This window comes from Lupinus angustifolius, chromosome LG08 (genome assembly GCF_001865875.1).
Source record: "Lupinus angustifolius cultivar Tanjil chromosome LG08, LupAngTanjil_v1.0, whole genome shotgun sequence".
NCBI lineage: Eukaryota > Viridiplantae > Streptophyta > Magnoliopsida > Fabales > Fabaceae > Lupinus > Lupinus angustifolius.
In genome coordinates this window covers 24,784,933-24,803,319 of record NC_032016.1, presented here as the reverse complement: position 1 = coordinate 24,803,319, position 18,387 = coordinate 24,784,933, and the positions used below count along the sequence as shown (strand labels likewise).

The window sequence follows — 18,387 nt, the reverse complement described above, 5'->3', positions numbered from 1 at the left end:
TTTTTAGTTATAAATTAGGACATTTCAATTTATTGCTAATTTTTGGATGTTTCAAAAACGGAATAATGCTACAAGATCATTAATATTTTAGTTTATTAATTGTATGTAAAGGAGGCTTAATAATATATTGCATTTTATACTGTACAGAATATTATTTTATCATACCTTGTTATTAAATAATTAGCTTGACCAAATAAAATTAAGAGAAAAATATGCATGCACTAAAAATATATAAGTTTCATGTATTGTTGGTGTATCATCCACTATTTATATTTTTTAATTGATGAAGAGTCTGTTTACATTCAAATTAAGTTACACACATTACACTTAATTTTAGCTATCCATTTTTTTTAAATTCAACAAATCAAATGGATTAAACTTAAAAGTTATTTAAGATTTATTTTTACCTCTCTTGTCATTTATTTCACTCACCTTTATGATCCATTGGATTTAAGAAAATGGATAGCTAAGATTGAGTGTAACTTGTATAAGTTAACTTGGTTCTAAACGGATCCCTTCTCTTTCTAATTATTGACTTTCAAAAAAATATATAGATAAATGGTGTATAATTTACTAATTATCTATAATTTTTTATATTAATAATACATAAATATTATTCCCTAAAATTAATAGCTTGCAATTTTTTCGTATATATTTTTGCCACCATAACAACTACTTTGCCCCCAACTACCATTATCCCAACCACCACATAGCTTTCTACCTTAACAACTATTACTATCACCACCACACTTTGACCATCTTCATCCCTTGATAATTGATACCATCAACTTCACCACTATGAATATTGCACCTTTACCCTTGTTCATGTCCATTACTATCACAACTTGATCATCAATTTCACAATGACATCACTCTCATAATCACAACCATCACTATACTTAAGAAAGAACCCATAAGGTAAATATACATATTGTATTAATTAATTAGTAAAAAATATGAAAAGTGGTTAAGATTATCATTCAACAGTAGAAAATAATAAAAATGTGCATAACTTTTTTTGTATTACCACATGGTATTCTTTCTATTAAGGAACTATTTTCTTTTGGAATGTGTGATACTCCCAATAAATGTAGTTTACTACAATCGAATCATAAACGTTTTAGTCGTCTTAGGATCAGATAAGACTTTACACTATTACACCAACGTATTATTGGTAAAGGTGCATGACTCTAATTACAAGATGAAAATTTATTTAACCATTAATTCCAGGAAATCTTATAGTTTGAATTACTCAATCAATTACAATTTGAAACTAAAAACCAAAAAAATAAAATGCATGAAAGACTTGTGAGTGGCTTACACAAGGACATATCTGCTGTCCCATTTTGTGTATTATTCTATGTACTATCAATTCTAATTGGTTGAAAAAAATATTTAAATTAAAATTATAACTATTAAATATTTTTTTTTGAACAATCACATCTTGTGACACGTGTAACGGCGTAAAGCTGTGAGATAACATATGTAATCTGGGCTTATGCAGCACAGTGGTGGTGGTTTCTAAACAAAGCAGTAGTGTGAAAGTATGAGTCCTCAAAGTAAAAGAAGCAACTAAGCACCAAAGTCTCATAAACCATAACATGATGAATCTCTTTCCACTTATCCCAATTCCTCACACCATTTCCACATAACGTAACCCTAATTCATTCTTTCTCATAATGATTCATGGTAGCGATCATGCACCACCAACATCAACAACCCTCAACCACTTCCCTTAGGTCTCCACCTTCTCTTTCTCTCACTCCTCACCGCCACCACCACCACCACCTCCCTCTATGCCACTTGGAAAGAGTTCGTTTATCGGATATTGCGCCCTACGATGGGGCACCGGTGGGGCCTTATGTAAGGGCAGTGGAAGCACTTTACGGGTCTCTGATGAGACATAATGCTGTATTGATTGAATTAGGTAGCGATGATGCTTCTCTTATCAGATGCGGGTTGGAGGGTGCTAGGTTGTTTTTCAGAAGTAGGGTTCATCTTGGTGTTGCTCAAGGGAACCGTGGGGTTTATATGTACAGAGCTGGAAGGTATAAACATCGCTATTGTTTTAGGTTACTAGCTTTTTTTGCCAAACAATGATAATTTTGTAGAATAACTCTCCCAACCTCATTTTATAATGTTCACCCAAATGCTATAGTTTAAAAAAGCTTACTTATATGTTTGTTCAATAAGCTTAATGAAGTGCTTATTCAACAAGCTTTTCCGAAATAAAAAACTTGTTTTTCATATGTTTGTCCAATAAGCTTATTGAAAACCAACGGGTGTTGGTTCAAGTGGTACATGCTTGATTCTCCTTAAGCAAGGTCTCGGGTTCGAGTTTTGCGGATGAAAAAATATCCGCTGGGAGAGTTAGCTTCATATACGGGATGTTCCCGGCTCGGACACTATTGCCTCCTGTGCGAGGTGGGAAACCAAAAAATAAGCTTATTGAAGAAGCTAAAAAAGCTTAAAGGAAGGTCATGAGCTTATTTTCATAACCTATTGACATAAGTCCAAATAAGCTATCTGTAAATTCTTACAAACATCCGTTAAGTTACTAATATTTATCTAGTTAGTAGTTATTATGAGTACTTGGACCACATTAACCTTACTGCAACTGTTACCTATGGCTCACTTGTTTCAGGGCTTTGGAGGATTGGGATTCGTCTCCCCCTTGCATGGCTGATATTTTTAGATGCATGGGAAAGGCGTCTCGTTATGCCTTGTCTGCTATTGCAAGGCATCTGCGTCTTCGAAGCGAGTAAGGATGTTGACGGGGGACCTTTGTTTTTAGTTTATATATGTCTTATGGATATATATGTACGTTTTGTGATTGTTGTTTCTTACCATGTATGCTCACAAGTAAAGTTACTCGGTGCAGTGTTTTTAACCATTTGCTTGATGATGCCCCATTGCCTGCTAATGAGGTGTCTTCATCAGTTCTTGTTGCAACTTACTCACATGCTTCTTTGCAAAATGGAAAAGGTGCTATTGGAGGCAGTAAGCCTAACTTGAATGGTGAAGTTGAGAAGGGATTGTTGACACTGATTTCTACAGACACCCCTGGTCTTCAGGTGTCTTTTAGATTCTTCTATGTAAATTGTAGAAGTAGACAGGTTCCTGCATGTTCTAGTTTACCAAAGAAAAGAAAACTATAGGTCCCATCAAATTCATATTTTTGTGTGCTATAATATCGTATCGAACATATTTTATAATTTACAGCCTGATTAGCCTCCTGGGATTTGTTTGTTGGCTGTTAAGACTTTATGATTCAATTAACATGCTAGTTATATAAATACTCTGTTCTCTTTTCTAGGTATGTGACCCCAACGGCCGCTGGCATTTAGCAGACAGTGGGTCTGGACCTGGAGAACTTTTACTGATAACAGGCAAAGCGCTTAGCCATGCTACTGCAGGTCTTTGTCCTGCTGCATCATATAGAGCTTCTCCCGAATATTTTTTAGGTCCCAATAGTGGCGGAAGGTACCAGATACTTATTTTTAAAAAATAAAAAAGTATACCATATTTGTGATATTTCCAAGGAACTTACTTAGGCTACCTTATTGAGCTTTGTGATTGCAGGACTTCTCTTGCATATAGACTCATGCCACAGGGCAATGCTATATTAGACTGCTCTCCGATTGCAGCAGCTGGCCATGTTATTCCTCAAAGCTATGTTCCAATATCTGTAAGCCAGTTTATGGATGACCTTGCTGCTGAAGAACTGATAGATAGCAGATGTGATAGTGCCGATGTAAGTCATCTATCTAATATTCTTCTTGCATATGTGTTATGGGAGATTGGAAGTCCCTTCGAACCAACCATGAAACCAAATTCGTAATATCTGGTTATGACTCTCTTGTTTCACTTTTTTATAAATAAAACTTTACAAAAGTAATATTTTTGGCCCGTGAGCTTGTTGGCATTGGAGAATCTGGTTAGCCATTGGGACCAGCTATTCAGAGGAAAATCATAATGGTCCTTTTCTTGCCATTTTCTAACAGCCCCCTTTTATTGAATGCAGTGGCTCTTTTGAAAAATTTGGTGCAATTTCCCTTAGTAAAATATTTTTCTTCAATGTACGAGGAAATTTATGCATTTTTCATTCACAGGTCGCTCAGAACAATGTGAACAGGGATCCATCATTAAGAAGCGTTCTATCAGATCCTATGTCGTAAGTTTAATTTAACCTCTCTAACTGATTTAGCAGTTTATCAGAGACATTTCTTGTTAATGCTTATGTGGTTTGCCATTACCAGTCACACTAATCTTATCTAAGTTTGCTCATGACAAACCAAAGTTGTCATAAACAGTTGATTAAAAAGTAAAAACCACTCTTTAGGAAATGCATAAAACATTATTCTAATGCTTGCAGTAGCTTGTTCATATATTACTGACATACATGTCAATGACACTGTGCTATCAGAGCCTAATCTGCTTATAACTTTGGAATCTACTATACTTTATGTCAACATATCGGGTTGACCTGGTTCTGTCCAGAACATTATCCGGCCATAATCGGTTTGGTTCAAGTACAAGATTTGACCATATCATACTATCAGGCTGGGTTCTGGCCAAGATAAACCTGACCTGACCCTTCACTTGAACACCTCTTACCTTTTGCTGTTCCCTTTTTCTTTTATCAAGATAAAAAAGAATAAGTACACAATTTGGTTTGTACTAATATTCTACTTAATTTTGATATCTCCTCCTCTTTCCTCTTTCAATTTATTTAACAGGGGCGCATTCCTTGAAGATGCCATGTTTGTCTCATGTGGTCATTCATTTGGTGGTCTGATGCTGAGGAGAGTCATTGAAACAGTAAGTCCTTTCCTATTTCAGCATCTCAAGCATATATTGTTTACATTTCTGCATTAAGAAATGGTAGCCCACTGCTTATGAATGTGACGTTTTGTGTTCGACCTATTGCTAGTTCAAGTATGACTTGCCAGTACCAATTACCAGAGTTCAAGGGTTAAACTCTGTTGCTGTCTCGGTGCTGCAACTTTGGTGGCTGCATTAAAATAAGAAGTTTGATAGTTAGGTCAAGGATTATATTGGAGATTAAGGGTTAGTTTGGTAGTTGGATTTTGGAGGGGAAGGAAGGGAAAGGGAAGGCTTGAGAGCCATGAAATACACCTGTGAGATGACTCCCAAGCCTTCCCTTTCCCTTCCTTCCCCTCCAAAATCCAACTACCAAACTAACCCTTAATCTCCAATATAATCCTTGACCTAACTATCAAACTTCTTATTTTAATGCAGCCACCAAAGTTGCAGCACCGAGACAGCAACAGAGTTTAACCCTTGAACTCTGGTAATTGGTACTGGCAAGTCATACTTGAACTAGCAATAGGTCGAACACAAAACGTCACATTCATAAGCAGTGGGCTACCATTTCTTAATGCAGAAATGTAAACAATATATGCTTGAGATGCTGAAATAGGAAAGGACTTACTGTTTCAATGACTCTCCTCAGCATCAGACCACCAAATGCAAACCCTAAGGAGTAAGAAATCTACAAACATTAAAGGTTTCTTTATGTATGTTATAGTGCGCTTTAATTTGTCTTGGAGATTAAGGAGTAGGATTCTTTATGTATGTCATAGTGCTTTAATTTGTGGGATGGAAGACTGTCCTAAAGTTAGATTTGATGGGCTGCATACATTATTGTGAACATTAGTTATGAATTTGATGTATTGGAATAATGAATATTTAGATTTGAAAATGCATGAAATTTTATGGAGTTGTGGAAGATATGAAGCTGAAGCCTGATATATTGTAGAAAGCTTAGCATGATTAGTTGGTGTAGTCAGTCGCATAGTAAATATGGAGGTTGCCAGAATGTTCCAAACCTAAACAGCTAAAACTTACGTGGGCATTGAAAATGGCCACATTGAATTTCTCTGTTATAAATAATTTTATTCTATTTAATGCCTTCAGTTGCTCAATTAACTATTGCATCAAAATTTACCATCTTTTTATGTTTACTGTGTATTTAAGCTTTGTTTTCCCGTCTTTGCCCTCCATGTTTGCTATGCGACTTTCATTGTGGAATTATAATTGTTACATGAGGAGGGACAAGAATCATAATTACAATTATTGTTTCTGTCACAGTCAAGATGTACACTCTGCAACACAGATATTGAGACCAGTTCTTTGATCCCTAATATTGGTATTTTCCATTTCCTTACCCTGTTTCAGACATCCACACACTAACACAGATCATGTTACCTTATTTATGGTCATGCTATATCTTTACGATGCATTTGGTTCCATTTTGTTGTTGTTGACATAAACTGATTTCCTTTACAGCTTTAAGAGCTGCAGCTGCTGCTGTCAAGCATGAGGATGAACGAAGATTATTTCGTAATGCTGCTCTCCGAAAGCGGCGAAAAGAAATGGGTTACCAAATGGATTCAATGAGAAGAGTGAACAGGGTATTTTACATTAGTGCCTGTGATTTTTTGAACTTTCAATTGGAATCTTGGCATATTGTTCAATGAAAAAATAATTTTTTTTGAAAAAAACAAACATTTTTTCCTCTCTGGGGTTAAAAGTAAAGATGTAAAACTATATACCGAGTGTGCAATAATAGACAATATATGGTGGGTATTTTATTGAATGAAAAATATACAGGGATATACGCAGAATGATTGGCATGCTTTGTTGCAAGAACCTTTTGCTTAGCTTCTAGTTTTTTGTTCTTGTGATGATTTCTTATCCTCTTGTAATATTCTTCCTTCTAAAAGGGTGGCCTTGTGCAAGAGACTCCCACCTAGCAGGATTTGGGAGGGTAGATGTATATAACCTTACCCTCGCAAGTGAAAAGACTATTTCCACGATTTGAACCCATGACAGGTCATAAGGCAAGCAACCTTACCATTGCGCTGAGGCTCACCCTCTATTCTACATTTTTTTCTTAAATAAAAATAGTTGAATGATGATAAGGAGATAACATCACTTCTAAGTTCGACCGTGAATGATACGATCTCCCTAGATTGTTCCAGAAATGCTCTTTATTATGTCATGTTGAGGAAAATGTCACCCACCATTTGTTAGTCCAACTTAATTAAAGAGAAACCCGTGGTGTTGTTTTTTTAGAAAATTTTGATTCAATATCCAAATGTTAGTACATTTTTCTTTATTAACGGTTCTCTTACATTTTTTTGTAACTTCATTTAAACACCTGGACCTGCAATTTAAGTTGTGCTACAAATAAGTTAGTTTACCTTATTGCTCTATATTTTAAAATTAATTTTATAAATTGACTTCTTCAAACTTATGAAACAACTTGGTCTCCCTCCATGGTGGTTGTGGATTTTGAGGAGATCGACCAGTTGGCATGAACAGCAAACAAGTATTATTGATGGACTAATCAGAATATGTTTATTGACTAGACAAATAGTTCCAGACTAAGGATTTTGTTATCAAGAGATAAGTTTAAGTATTTTGCACTTAACATTTCAGGAAAATGGAGATTTTACTGCTACTGATGGACTCCAACGGGGAGTACAATATCCATTTTCGATAAATGAGAAAGTTATTATCAAGGTAAAATGTGCAGTTTTTCATTTTTCAACTTTTGGTCATTACTATATAGAATGTTTGTAGTCTAGGGACTTCATGGACAACCAATTTCTACAGGGTAACCGGAGAACACCAGAAAAATTTGTTGGAAAAGAAGCTGTCATTACATCTCAGTGTCTCAATGGCTGGTGAGTGAGTCAGCAAGAACTTGTTTAGTTTGCATTTAGGCTAGATATGTTATGAATTGTGAGTAAGTTACTTTGATGTAAAAACATCAACAATTTTAGGAGTCAGCTTCCATGCACATAACTACGCATTCTTATGCCTTCAGTAATTTTCTCATTTAGCTTGTAAACTATAAAGGGATAGGGAAGCTTTCTGTATATTTGTTAGCTCTGTATCACATGCTGTAGTGATCGCCAGCCAAACTACTATGGTAAGATATGTGGATAATGTACACATGTTCCTCTTTGATTGGATTAATTTACGTATGATTCATATGAAATCAAATGCCATTGTACCCAACTTCATACATTTTCAACTTGTCTTGATGTTTTTAATCCTGGATCGACTACCCGGTTTAAATGACTGAACTGGAGGACTTGGCAGTTCACTGTCCAGTTTGGTTTGAACAACTTGATGTGAATGTGAGACAGTTGGGATGTTCTACTTTTATTCTTGGCTGTAGGCGGGGTTCTGTAGTTTATAATGTTTTTATGCGTACACATCTTACATGCTTAATACATAAAAATGTACCTACTTTTTTTTTGCAGTCTTTGGAATACAACTCTCTCTCTATAATTATCAGACTCCTAATAACTGAGAATTGTACAGGTATTTGCTCGAAATTATTGGAACTGGAGAGAGTGTTCGTCTGCAGTACCGTTCTCTTAAGAAACTCTTAAATTCACCAGCCACAGAGGACCAGTGTCCCTCACAGCCAATTCAAAATAGCAACTCTTAAATAGATTTATTCAAGGTTTTCTTTCATTCACGACAACACGAAAAGGAAACTATTGTATTCTTCATCCTTCACAGTCAAGAATCAACTTTCACAGTCTTGATATTTGGTTCTAAAGAATTAAGTTGTCCAGGCTCCTTAAAGCATGTGATAGAGCATTATGTAACTTATTAATACCTCTCTGAGGTTCTTTTGTAGATTCTAAAAGCTGGGTCGTCTTATATTTTTGTTAACAAAGCAAGCAGAGTTGGCTTAGATAGCATGTATATAGTAGTTTACCTTACCAAATGGATAATATAATTTATTTTTGCCATAATGCAGTTCTTTTTTTTTGTGTTAATGTGTTGCTTCTGGTCTTTATAATTATTTGTCCCGAAGCTGTAAATAACTAAATATTGACTTGTACCTCTTATGGTGTAAGGTTGTGAATTTGAGTGATTTGATTTGCATGGCATGTCTCATACAATACTGTAATTTCTGGAGTTTAGATACAAGAACAGAAGAACTTATCTTATGTGTTCAGTTGTCATTACAGGCCAAGCCACATTCAAATGATTATTGTAGATTAGTTTTTTTTAGGGTAGAGTTTTTGACTGGATGGGGAATTGTGCAGTCTGTGTTTGAACTTAGGTGTTCATATTTTATGTTTCATAGCCCTATCAATTGAGCTACCTCGTAAGGGCATTGTAATACATGATGTCTTTTCACTATTTTCTTCCTTAACAAAGGCAGGGCCTTTTTAGGCACTTAGGTAAGAGAGGGATGTGAGTTAAGTGAAAGACCAAATCTACAAAATCTGTTTGCGAGATAGTTTTGGAGGTAACAGAAAGAAAACGAAAGACTTCAGAGTTATCTCACGGTGTATTTTACATCGCAAACAGACCCTAAAGACACAAGCTGATATGGAGTTCATATATATTTTTCCTAGTTGAACCAATGTTTTACTTTATGCATTATTATAAGATAAGCCCTATTTCATTCATCTCATATTTTTTTATTTTGTATACAAAAATGAAGTCTAATGACTTCATCAAGATTGCTACTCTTGGTACACAACAAGAGTGCGTTTAGATTTATATTGTCAGCACATCATTCATCATTGATTTGTTAACTATCATTGATTCTCAAATAAAAATAAAATACTGTGCACAGATTTTAAACTCTTTTAATGAAGTATAAAAATTGATAGATATAGTTATGTATGATATGATTTTGAGTGAGGGAATGAAAGTAATGAAGAATAGTGTGAGAGATGAAGTGTTAACTTGGATCGACGGTGATGAAACCGCGGCGGATATGCTATCACGTGTCTCCACTATTCGCCCATTCTCCCTTCCTCCGCCACTTCACACGGTTCCTCTCCGCGTCGGTAATGTTCTTGAGATTGTGGGTCCCTCTCCCTCTGCTAAAACACACATCCTCATTCAGGCACCACCACCACCTCTTTCCTCTCTCTATTTCCATTTTCTAATTATTCATCCATCAATATAATATTAATATTAATATTTGAAATTGAATTGTTGAATTTGGTTTAAGGTTGCAATCAATTGCATTCTTCCTAAACACTACGGTGGTTTAGATCAGTTGGCAATGTTTATTGACCTTGACTCTCGCTTTGATATTATGCGTTTTTCACAAATCCTCATTCATCGCATTCGCATTACACTGGAACCACATAATGGAGGACCAGATTATGATCACACTTTGTACAATTTGTGCATGTCTCGTTTTTTATATCTTCGTTGTTCCAACTCTATCGAATTTCTCCAAACTCTCAAGGTATAACAATTCTTATCTTTCTATTGATGTATATGATTGTGCTACAATTCTTATTCCATGTACATGTTAAATCACATTGATTATTGAGACACCTTTGGTTTAATAGTGCATATGGTGGAGTGTCATTGTCTATTCTTTACTCCTGTTTATGTATATTAGTCCATTTGCTCTGCAACAGACGTTAAATCGACGCTTAGAAAAGGAGAAAGAAGTTCATGGGCTTAGTGTTCACCTGCTCATGATTGACAGGTTGGCTTCTTCTTGAAAAAGAATTTTACTTGCATCTTGATAATGTGGAAGAGTGGTGGGGTAAAATTTGCAGTCTTGGTAATGGCCAGCTTTATAATTTTATAGAATTTTGTGGAATAAATCTGGCATTTGGTGTTTTTGTCTACATTTATATTTTGTTAATGTTTAGGTGTGATCTTTATGTTATTAATTGGGTGAAGTATGAACAAAAGTCTTTTTTTTTTTTCAATTCATGATTACTACTAATATTTTGCAATGCCATGTAAATAACTATTGGTTTGAAAAGTTAGGGATATCGTGTATAATTATGCTGAATGATGCAGCTATTTCATCTTCCAGAAAATCATGTAGATAAATAATACAAGTAAACAATAGGCTTAGGTGCAAATGTTGAGTGATTTGATTTCAATTTTCTATGTGTGTGTATATATATATACTTTAGATGACAAAAGGGGTTACTACTGGTTGTCTACCTTTCACAATTGTGCTGTTATTCAGTTGTATTCTGTTACATTTCCACTCTTTAGGAATTTACACTCTTTTTTGGATGATCATAGGAATAGGGTTAGCGATCAAGTATCAACAGTCGCCCTCAAAATGATGGATATCTCCCATCCCCATCTTGTATAATTTCAGTGGAAAAATATACTACAAAGACTGTTGGCAGAGATGTTTATGAGAAAACTGTTGTTCATATGAAGTTACTTCCATAAAGTTTGATACTCAAGGAACAATATTTTAAAACAAATATAACACATAACAACTGATATTTCTGCACTTTTAAAGTTCTATAAGGAGACAATACAAAATGATACACACATGGGGTGGATGTTGAGACTGAGCGAAAGGTTCTCCTCTTTTATCTTTGAGCCTGCTTTTCTCAATCCTTTCACAATACAAAATGGTGGTCTTTTATGAGTTATTTTCATTTGTGTATGTAATGCGACTTCACTGTTGTCTTATTTATTATTATTATTATTGATACATAACTTCTTGTTTATACCCTATGAGTAATTTTAAAAAACTCAGAATCTTCGATTCACACCAGAATCGTGATGAATTAAAAAAACATTGCAAAGTATAATATTTTATAACTTCACTATTCTTTCAAGCCTGTACACTGTCTTGATCCATCTGTTACATGGAATGATGCTTCATAGTTGATTATGATGACTTTGTGGATTTTACCTGTCATGGTAACTAAAGTGTTACTGGTAAACTGTAGCATTGGAGCTTTCCACTGGGTAGATCGGGCATCAATGTTCTCGTCTCTAAGAGACAACAACAGGTAAGTAATACATATGTAGATGGCATGCGTCTTTTTTGCCTTATGATTTTGAATTCGATTTTATATTTAGAATGCTTAAATATGTTTTCAGTCCAATAAAGTAGGGTGATTTCCATAAAAAAAACTTGGTTTAAAGAATAAAGATGGAAACTTGTTTTCAGTCCAATATGTGATGCAGGAAACTTTTCCTTCAGAGTGTATCTGAAGCTGTGGTTAAGGATATTAAAAAGCTTCTTCAGGTGCATCCCATGCTTGTTATTGCTACAAAGTCGGTGATTTATGGAGATAGATATTTTACGGCTTCAAATGAGGTCAAAGGGTGAGTTGTACTGGTTTACTTCATATATCTTTCTCCCTCTAATGTGTATGTGCCCTTATTTTCTCTCTATTATTTTTCAATTCAATATAAAGTTAAGACAATAAAATGAAACTTAATTAGCCGCAGAAGGGCTTAATATTTGATCTGTCAGGTCCTTCCATTTGTAAGGGCTTAGTCTTTCTTGCTATGTTGTTTTGCAAATCATTGAATCCACTAATAAAATGTACTGCAGTATTTTCTGTTCTAATGTCAATGTAGTGTATTGTTGATGATATGTATGAAAATCTCCTGTCACAGGAACTTCATTAAAGATAATTGTGAAGAAAAATGTTCAAGAAATGTACCAAGAAGCCACCAACATTTTCAGTATCGTGAGTACATGCCTTCTGTCTGGCAGGTAAGGGTTGTCGCTAGTACATCACAACTTGAGATCTTCTCGAGAGACCAATAGTGGAGTATAAGAGAGAAAATGTTAATTTTTAAATTTATTTTATGGAAAAATAATTTTAAATTAGGACCATTAGATGTTGTCTTTTTGCCACATGTCATCATCCCATCTAATATTGGACCCTCTAGTACTGGAGATGATTTAGACATGTACATTACATATATACTTACACGTATATATGTGCACGACTAACTCCCTTAAAAGCTTAAGTTGTTAAGTGGAGACCCAAAAATGGTAATGTGTTCTAAAATATAAATTATAATCAAGCTTCTGTTCTGCCATTAATGCTGTCTTCTTTTAAAGAGAAAAGGGACAAAATGCTCATTCACAAAGCTGTTTTTACTCTGCTTCTTTATATTCATGTTTTTTAATTCATTAATCATATGTCATTACTAAGATATCTAATTTATGTTGTCCCTTCAACTGTCACAGTCCTTTGTTACACACAGAATACTTGTACATTCTTCAGGTTAGGACTCCATTCCTACCAATAACACTTGACAATTTCTTTAGCTACCGGCCATGACTTCAGCACATTCTTGCTTTTCAGATAATCACCATGTTACAAGCAATTCTCAAAACTCTTCATTTTACTTGTTGGAGTGGCTATTGCCAAGATTGAGTTTTCCAGAAAAGATTATAGTGAATGATGTAAGAACATTATGTGCGGCTTATGAAGTATAGCCAGTTAGGGTCACTAAAACTGGGGGTTCGATTGGTCTTACGTTTGGCTTTTTGTTGAACTTGTAGGCTGGTGTCTTTGTTGACTCATGAAGAATGTTTGGGGAGGGATGCCAACATGTGATCCATTGCTGCTTCTTTCAATTGTGAGTAACAAAATTTTGTTTCTTCCCAAGTTCTAAATTTATGCTCATCATTATTTTCACTAAAAAATTCTTCGTTGTTAGTTGATGTAATATAAAAGACCGTGTTCAGTGCATTGATAAAATTAAATAGAAGTCCAGGGAACACAATATTGCTGTTCTTTATTGTGCTCACTTTGTATGAAGCTAATTCATAGTGAGTGAAATCATTTCTCTTTCTTTCTTCTCCCAGTTTATGTGCTTGTGATTTCAATCAACATTCAAGTTTTATGTTGATAGCTTATTTAGGTGTTTCTTAATTACTAGTGCCACATTGTGTACAAGTAAAGTATCACATAGTAACATACAAAAAGTCACATGTAATAATATTTTTACTCATTTGTTTATCATGAAATCACATTTTTGCCATAAAAAAATGAGTAAAAACAACCATTTGCCTCTTGCGGATCCTTTTTCATTGCGTCCCATCATAATTTAATATACAAGGCATGCACCCTACTGAGTAGTTTTCCAAAACAATCTTGTAGGGTATCAATTAGAATAATATTTGATATACATACACAATCATCAAAAACAGCAATATACTGTTAAGCATAATCATTACTCAAATTTGAAATCAGTGGCAAACTAGCATCTTAATCTATAATAGTTCCTATGGCATGGGAAAAATAACAGTACCCTGAAATCAATAAAGGTCCTTTCAGCTCTAACCATTGTTACATTAATTGCTTTTTTTTGGCAAGGAAACTGTTTTTATTTATACAACAGAAGTTCAGAGTTTTCCTTAAAAAAGAAAATGCCAGAGAGGTGTAAGATCAAAGATGGATTAGAAACTCTTATTAGGTAAAATAGTTGCAAGATCCTCGTCAATGGTAACAGGTAGTGGTGGCATTTGGCTCATAATACCAGGCATCTCTCTCATGCTGCATAAATATAATTATCAAACTTCACAAAGTTTATAGACATCAAATCTAAATATAAATGGAAATGTATTTGCAGGGTATCAAAAGTAATTTTCTCCAGAAGATTCACATACTCATTAAGAATGGTACAAATATTATGCCTTGTGTGGCAGAAGAGATCAATGTTATCCTGCAACTGTTTATCAAATAACATCACCATTATTATAAAAGCTTAAAGATACAGATGTAGAATCTAGTTAACAACTGATATTGAGAAATCAATGCAAGACTTGAACACAATAATCAAAGAGGCAAATTTGGAGATTCATAAAGTAGAAGGCATGACAGTATTTCCATTTTTTATATAGAAAGAACAATATGTGGATGCCATAGCTTTCTTATATTTCTAACAACTTTGTTTCTTCCCCAAATAAGTGATCAATTAATCATCAATAAAAAACTTGGAAGGTGAAATGCTGTAAACAAAGTATTAACTGATACTAAAACTGTTGTGAAAAATGGTTAAGATTTTCTATATTTGCCTTAAATAACCAGCTGCAATGGTATCTATAAAACAGTACCAAAAGTATGAAGGTTGAACTATTCACCTTGTAAGTAGATAAGTTGGCAGAGATTTGACTAAAAGCTTGAGCATTCTGCTCTATGACTTGCTTCATAGGACCACAAACTCCTGATCAAATACAAGGGATAAGAGTCTTTGGTGAAATCAGGACAAAGATTCTAGTGAAACTTTGGGTAGTTATGATATTACATTCAAAGGACTTGGAGTTAAATGACTAAGTAAAAATATAAAAGAATTAGTAGTCATGATAAACAAAAGAAAATTTTGCCATTCCAATTACCTAACACAAACTAAAAGCTCCAAGCACTTCATCTAAATATAACAAAAAATTAACTACACAAGTGATATTTACTTTTTCTTTTGCCATTTGGTTTCTTAAACTGCCAATCAAGACCTCTAATTTTAGTTATAACTGAGAAGAAAATTGAAAAAGAAATAATAGATTTACACAAAAGAGAACAAATATGGGAACTTAAATTATAATTTATATGATATAACAATTTTTGAAAATGATATACTAACCATCATACGATATCGGTTGACTTTGACCCATATGGTGTGAATTGAGAGAATATGTTGCCATGCTTGGAGGGAAAGCTGAATGGAAATTTGTGTTTGATGCTGCCTCCACTGGCTTATCCTGAAGAAGCATGACTTTAGAATTGGTTCCTCAATCAACATTAGATGCTGAAGACATTAGTTACTTCAATATATCAAAACAGCAATCTCATTCATGGGATGAAATATTAGCATATTTTGTTATTAACATAACTTTTGAGTTATATTCCACATGCTTGACAAGATAGCTAAGCCAGTTAAGTGAATTCAAAGGAATTTATTTTATACTAAAGCACATGTTTGGTCAATAAGAATAAAAATAAGAGAGTAAGAATAAGGAAAGGAATAAGAATAAGGAGGAGGAATTAGCTAACAAATGCTTTGACCGCACTGTTTAAATTCACGGAATCACGGGCAACTCTAACACAGTGACTAGGGGTAAGTATATGAATTTTAAAAACCTACTTAAAACATCAAGTACAGAATCAATGGAAATTTAGATTAAGATTAACTTGACAACTCTTCAACATGCTCTACATTATAAGGAACACAGTGTAGACACACCAGCTTCACAAATTTTAACATACCTTTCTGTTACTGACCTTCTTTCCTAGATTGTGTTCGTCTGGTTTCCTTCGCTTTCTCTGCAGAAGTGTTTAAACAGTATTTTAAGCCTCCGTAAAGAGACAAAAATGTGTAATCTTCAAAAGTATCCAAGTCAAAAGCTTCTACCATTATGTTCATACAGTCGTCAACTTTCTTATTGGGGATTCTTATAAACCACCAAAATGACTTTCCACTTTGAAATGGTTAAAAAGGAACATAAGAGTTAATTTGGCTTTTTTGATTACCAGTCTCTTTCGAACATGAGGTGAAGCATAACCTTTAAATAGAGTTCTAAATTGCGATCAATGATGACAATTGCAACTACAATATTGAAAGGTAGACACGACAAGTTCGACAACCACATTTTGGCCCAATTACAAGTTCCATCAGCTATATTTACCTTTATTTTTCTGCAATTTCTGGAACTGCTACCATGACTAAAACAAAATATAATATCCTGCCTTTAAACCATTGATATCACCATCAATTCACTTACACAACACTTTTACTACACAGCCATACAAAACTTGAGCCGTGTTGCAACAAAAACAAAACTGAGGCATGGGAGGAAGTCGGGTTGCAGGAAATGAGACAATTTCGTTTTGAATACCTCGTAAAGATATTTAGCTTTAATTAATTGCAACATACTTATGTGACTTGAATTCAAATTAATATTTTCTTATCTACCCATGTACAGCATAGGTGTTATTTTATAGACAACATTAAAATATGAAGACTGGAGAAAATGTTGAAAGAAAAAAGTGCTTACTGCCATCCACCGACACCTCAGAGCAACGTCACGAACAGTTTTATCAGGCAATGTCGCTGCAATTTTGATATACCTCATGATGCTTGGCTCACCAGCATATCTAATCATGACAGGGAAGAATCAAGAAAACAAGGATTGTCAAACATTAAGTACAGAAAGAAATAGAAAATATCAACACTAGCACATATAAATATATTGTACAACAACAAAGAGAAAAGCATATGACCAAACAAATGTTAGCACTTAGCAGAGAAAAACAATGCCTTGCAGGATATTAAGTACAAATTGAAGTTTCAAAGGAACAACACATTTGGAAATTGAGGTCATAAAAAGAAAACAAAAATAAAGCACGTAATTTACGCATACATTCATACATACATCAAGGTTGGCCTTACACTTCATGATTAGCATTACAGACATATAGCATAAGCAGGCCATGAATATAAATGGTGAAGACAATTGTTTCACCCCTAACAAAATAATGTTAAAAATTCCAATAATCTAAGACCCAAACTGCAAAGTTATTTCATGAGAAAGTAAATTGAAAACAAGTACACATGCACCAAGGTGACACATAGATGCCAAAATGAAAAATAAGGCTAAAGATAAAGTACTTACTGGACAAGACCCTCCTCCAATTTGTATTGTTCATCAACAGACCACTCAACAGCCAACCCTGTGTCATGCTTGAGTCCTGGGACCGAATCGAGTAGAAGCGAAGAAGAACCAGATGGATTAAAAGCTTGACTTGTCATAGGATTGTTGTTAATGATAGTTGAGTTTCCAGAATATATCATTCCAGAATTACTATTCAACCCAAAATAGTTTCCCATAGGAACCATTTCTGATAAGTTGCTCATAGTCATAGCACCAGACTGAAATGATATTGCATGTCGATTCAAAGCTGAATCTATATCTTCACAGTGAAAACCTCTGTTTGACTCTGAGGCCATGTTTATCCCTTTTCCTAGTTGCATCTAAAGATTTCTCCAAATCACCACAAACCACAAGTAGTGCCAACAACCATTTTTACACAAACAAATAACACAAATTCAGGGTATCCATCCAATCCAAAACCAAAATCATTTAGATTCCTCACAACAGAAAAAGAAAACCCACCAGGTATTTGCTCAGTTCAATCATGTAAAAAAAAATACACCCCAGATTCTGCAACCGAAAATCCCACGACCAAAACCCCGAAAAATCCAAACTTTGGCTCAGAAAGGAGGACCAATAAAAAATAGAGAGCAACCCAGAAGAAGAACGAAGCCTGAAGTTAAAGCCCACAGAAACCTAAACCAGTGTCTAGAAAAAAGAAGAAAACTTGAGCATCAAAAGGGGTAATGAAAAGAACAAAAAGTGTTAAAAGCAACAAATTGAACGTGTCGTAATAGAAGAAGGAGAGTGGTTAGAGAGAGAAAGAGAAAGAAAGTGTAACCTTTTGGTAGCAGCAACTTTCTGAGTAAGAGGCTAGTTGGGTATTGGAGATTGGTGCTGTCTTTTTTATTTGTTTCTTCTTTTTCAATACAATGCTATATTGCTATTACTACTACTTTACTACACTATACCAAATC

At 34.4% G+C, this 18,387-nt stretch overlaps 3 protein-coding genes across 4 annotated transcripts; 2 read left to right on the top strand and 1 right to left on the bottom strand.

Moving 5' to 3' along the window:
• Positions 1,508-8,816, top strand: LOC109355513. Its single transcript, XM_019598706.1, has 12 exons — positions 1,508-2,048; positions 2,645-2,761; positions 2,882-3,074; positions 3,317-3,483; positions 3,583-3,754; positions 4,113-4,174; positions 4,740-4,821; positions 6,115-6,172; positions 6,313-6,437; positions 7,468-7,551; positions 7,645-7,715; positions 8,362-8,816. Exons 1-12 carry the CDS (start codon positions 1,687-1,689, stop codon positions 8,489-8,491), a joined length of 1,623 nt encoding a protein of 540 aa, XP_019454251.1. The 5' UTR covers positions 1,508-1,686; the 3' UTR covers positions 8,492-8,816.
• Positions 9,687-13,622, top strand: LOC109353548 (DNA repair protein XRCC2 homolog). Its single transcript, XM_019595875.1, has 9 exons — positions 9,687-9,916; positions 10,025-10,267; positions 10,446-10,516; positions 11,742-11,804; positions 11,983-12,123; positions 12,421-12,520; positions 13,004-13,040; positions 13,122-13,222; positions 13,322-13,622. The coding sequence occupies exons 1-9, from the start codon at positions 9,695-9,697 to the stop codon at positions 13,343-13,345; spliced, it is 1,002 nt and encodes a 333-aa protein (XP_019451420.1). The 5' UTR covers positions 9,687-9,694; the 3' UTR covers positions 13,346-13,622.
• On the bottom strand, positions 13,897-18,387 carry LOC109355511. Of its 2 annotated transcripts, XM_019598705.1 has the most exons (8): positions 18,252-18,387; positions 17,432-18,106; positions 16,814-16,913; positions 16,026-16,082; positions 15,403-15,520; positions 14,906-14,988; positions 14,432-14,493; positions 13,897-14,318 (listed from the first exon to the last, which is right to left on the bottom strand). In XM_019598705.1, exons 2-8 carry the CDS (start codon positions 17,788-17,790, stop codon positions 14,222-14,224), a joined length of 876 nt encoding a protein of 291 aa, XP_019454250.1. In that variant the 5' UTR covers positions 17,791-18,106; positions 18,252-18,387; the 3' UTR covers positions 13,897-14,221. The 2 variants fall into 2 exon arrangements, with proteins under 2 accessions (XP_019454250.1, XP_019454249.1); XM_019598704.1 differs by having other exon boundaries at positions 17,432-18,387.

What these genes read in the sequence shown, in the direction of transcription:
- LOC109355511 (XM_019598704.1), bottom strand. Translation starts at nt 17,790, where the DNA reads ATGCAACTAGGAAAAGGGATAAACATGGCCTCAGAGTCAAACAGAGGT. An exon ending in CCAACTTATCTACTTACAAG is followed by an intron (nt 14,494 to 14,905) that starts GTGAATAGTTCA and finishes TTTGATAAACAG; the next exon opens with TTGCAGGATAACATTGATCT. An exon ending in ATTTGTACCATTCTTAATGA is followed by an intron (nt 14,319 to 14,431) that starts GTATGTGAATCT and finishes ATATTTATGCAG; the next exon opens with CATGAGAGAGATGCCTGGTA.
- LOC109355513 (XM_019598706.1), top strand. Translation starts at nt 1,687, where the DNA reads ATGGTAGCGATCATGCACCACCAACATCAACAACCCTCAACCACTTCC. An exon ending in TGAGGAGAGTCATTGAAACA is followed by an intron (nt 4,822 to 6,114) that starts GTAAGTCCTTTC and finishes TTTCTGTCACAG; the next exon opens with TCAAGATGTACACTCTGCAA. An exon ending in ATGAGAAAGTTATTATCAAG is followed by an intron (nt 7,552 to 7,644) that starts GTAAAATGTGCA and finishes CAATTTCTACAG; the next exon opens with GGTAACCGGAGAACACCAGA.
- LOC109353548 (XM_019595875.1), top strand. Translation starts at nt 9,695, where the DNA reads ATGATTTTGAGTGAGGGAATGAAAGTAATGAAGAATAGTGTGAGAGAT. An exon ending in CACCTGCTCATGATTGACAG is followed by an intron (nt 10,517 to 11,741) that starts GTTGGCTTCTTC and finishes GGTAAACTGTAG; the next exon opens with CATTGGAGCTTTCCACTGGG. An exon ending in AATACTTGTACATTCTTCAG is followed by an intron (nt 13,041 to 13,121) that starts GTTAGGACTCCA and finishes CTTGCTTTTCAG; the next exon opens with ATAATCACCATGTTACAAGC.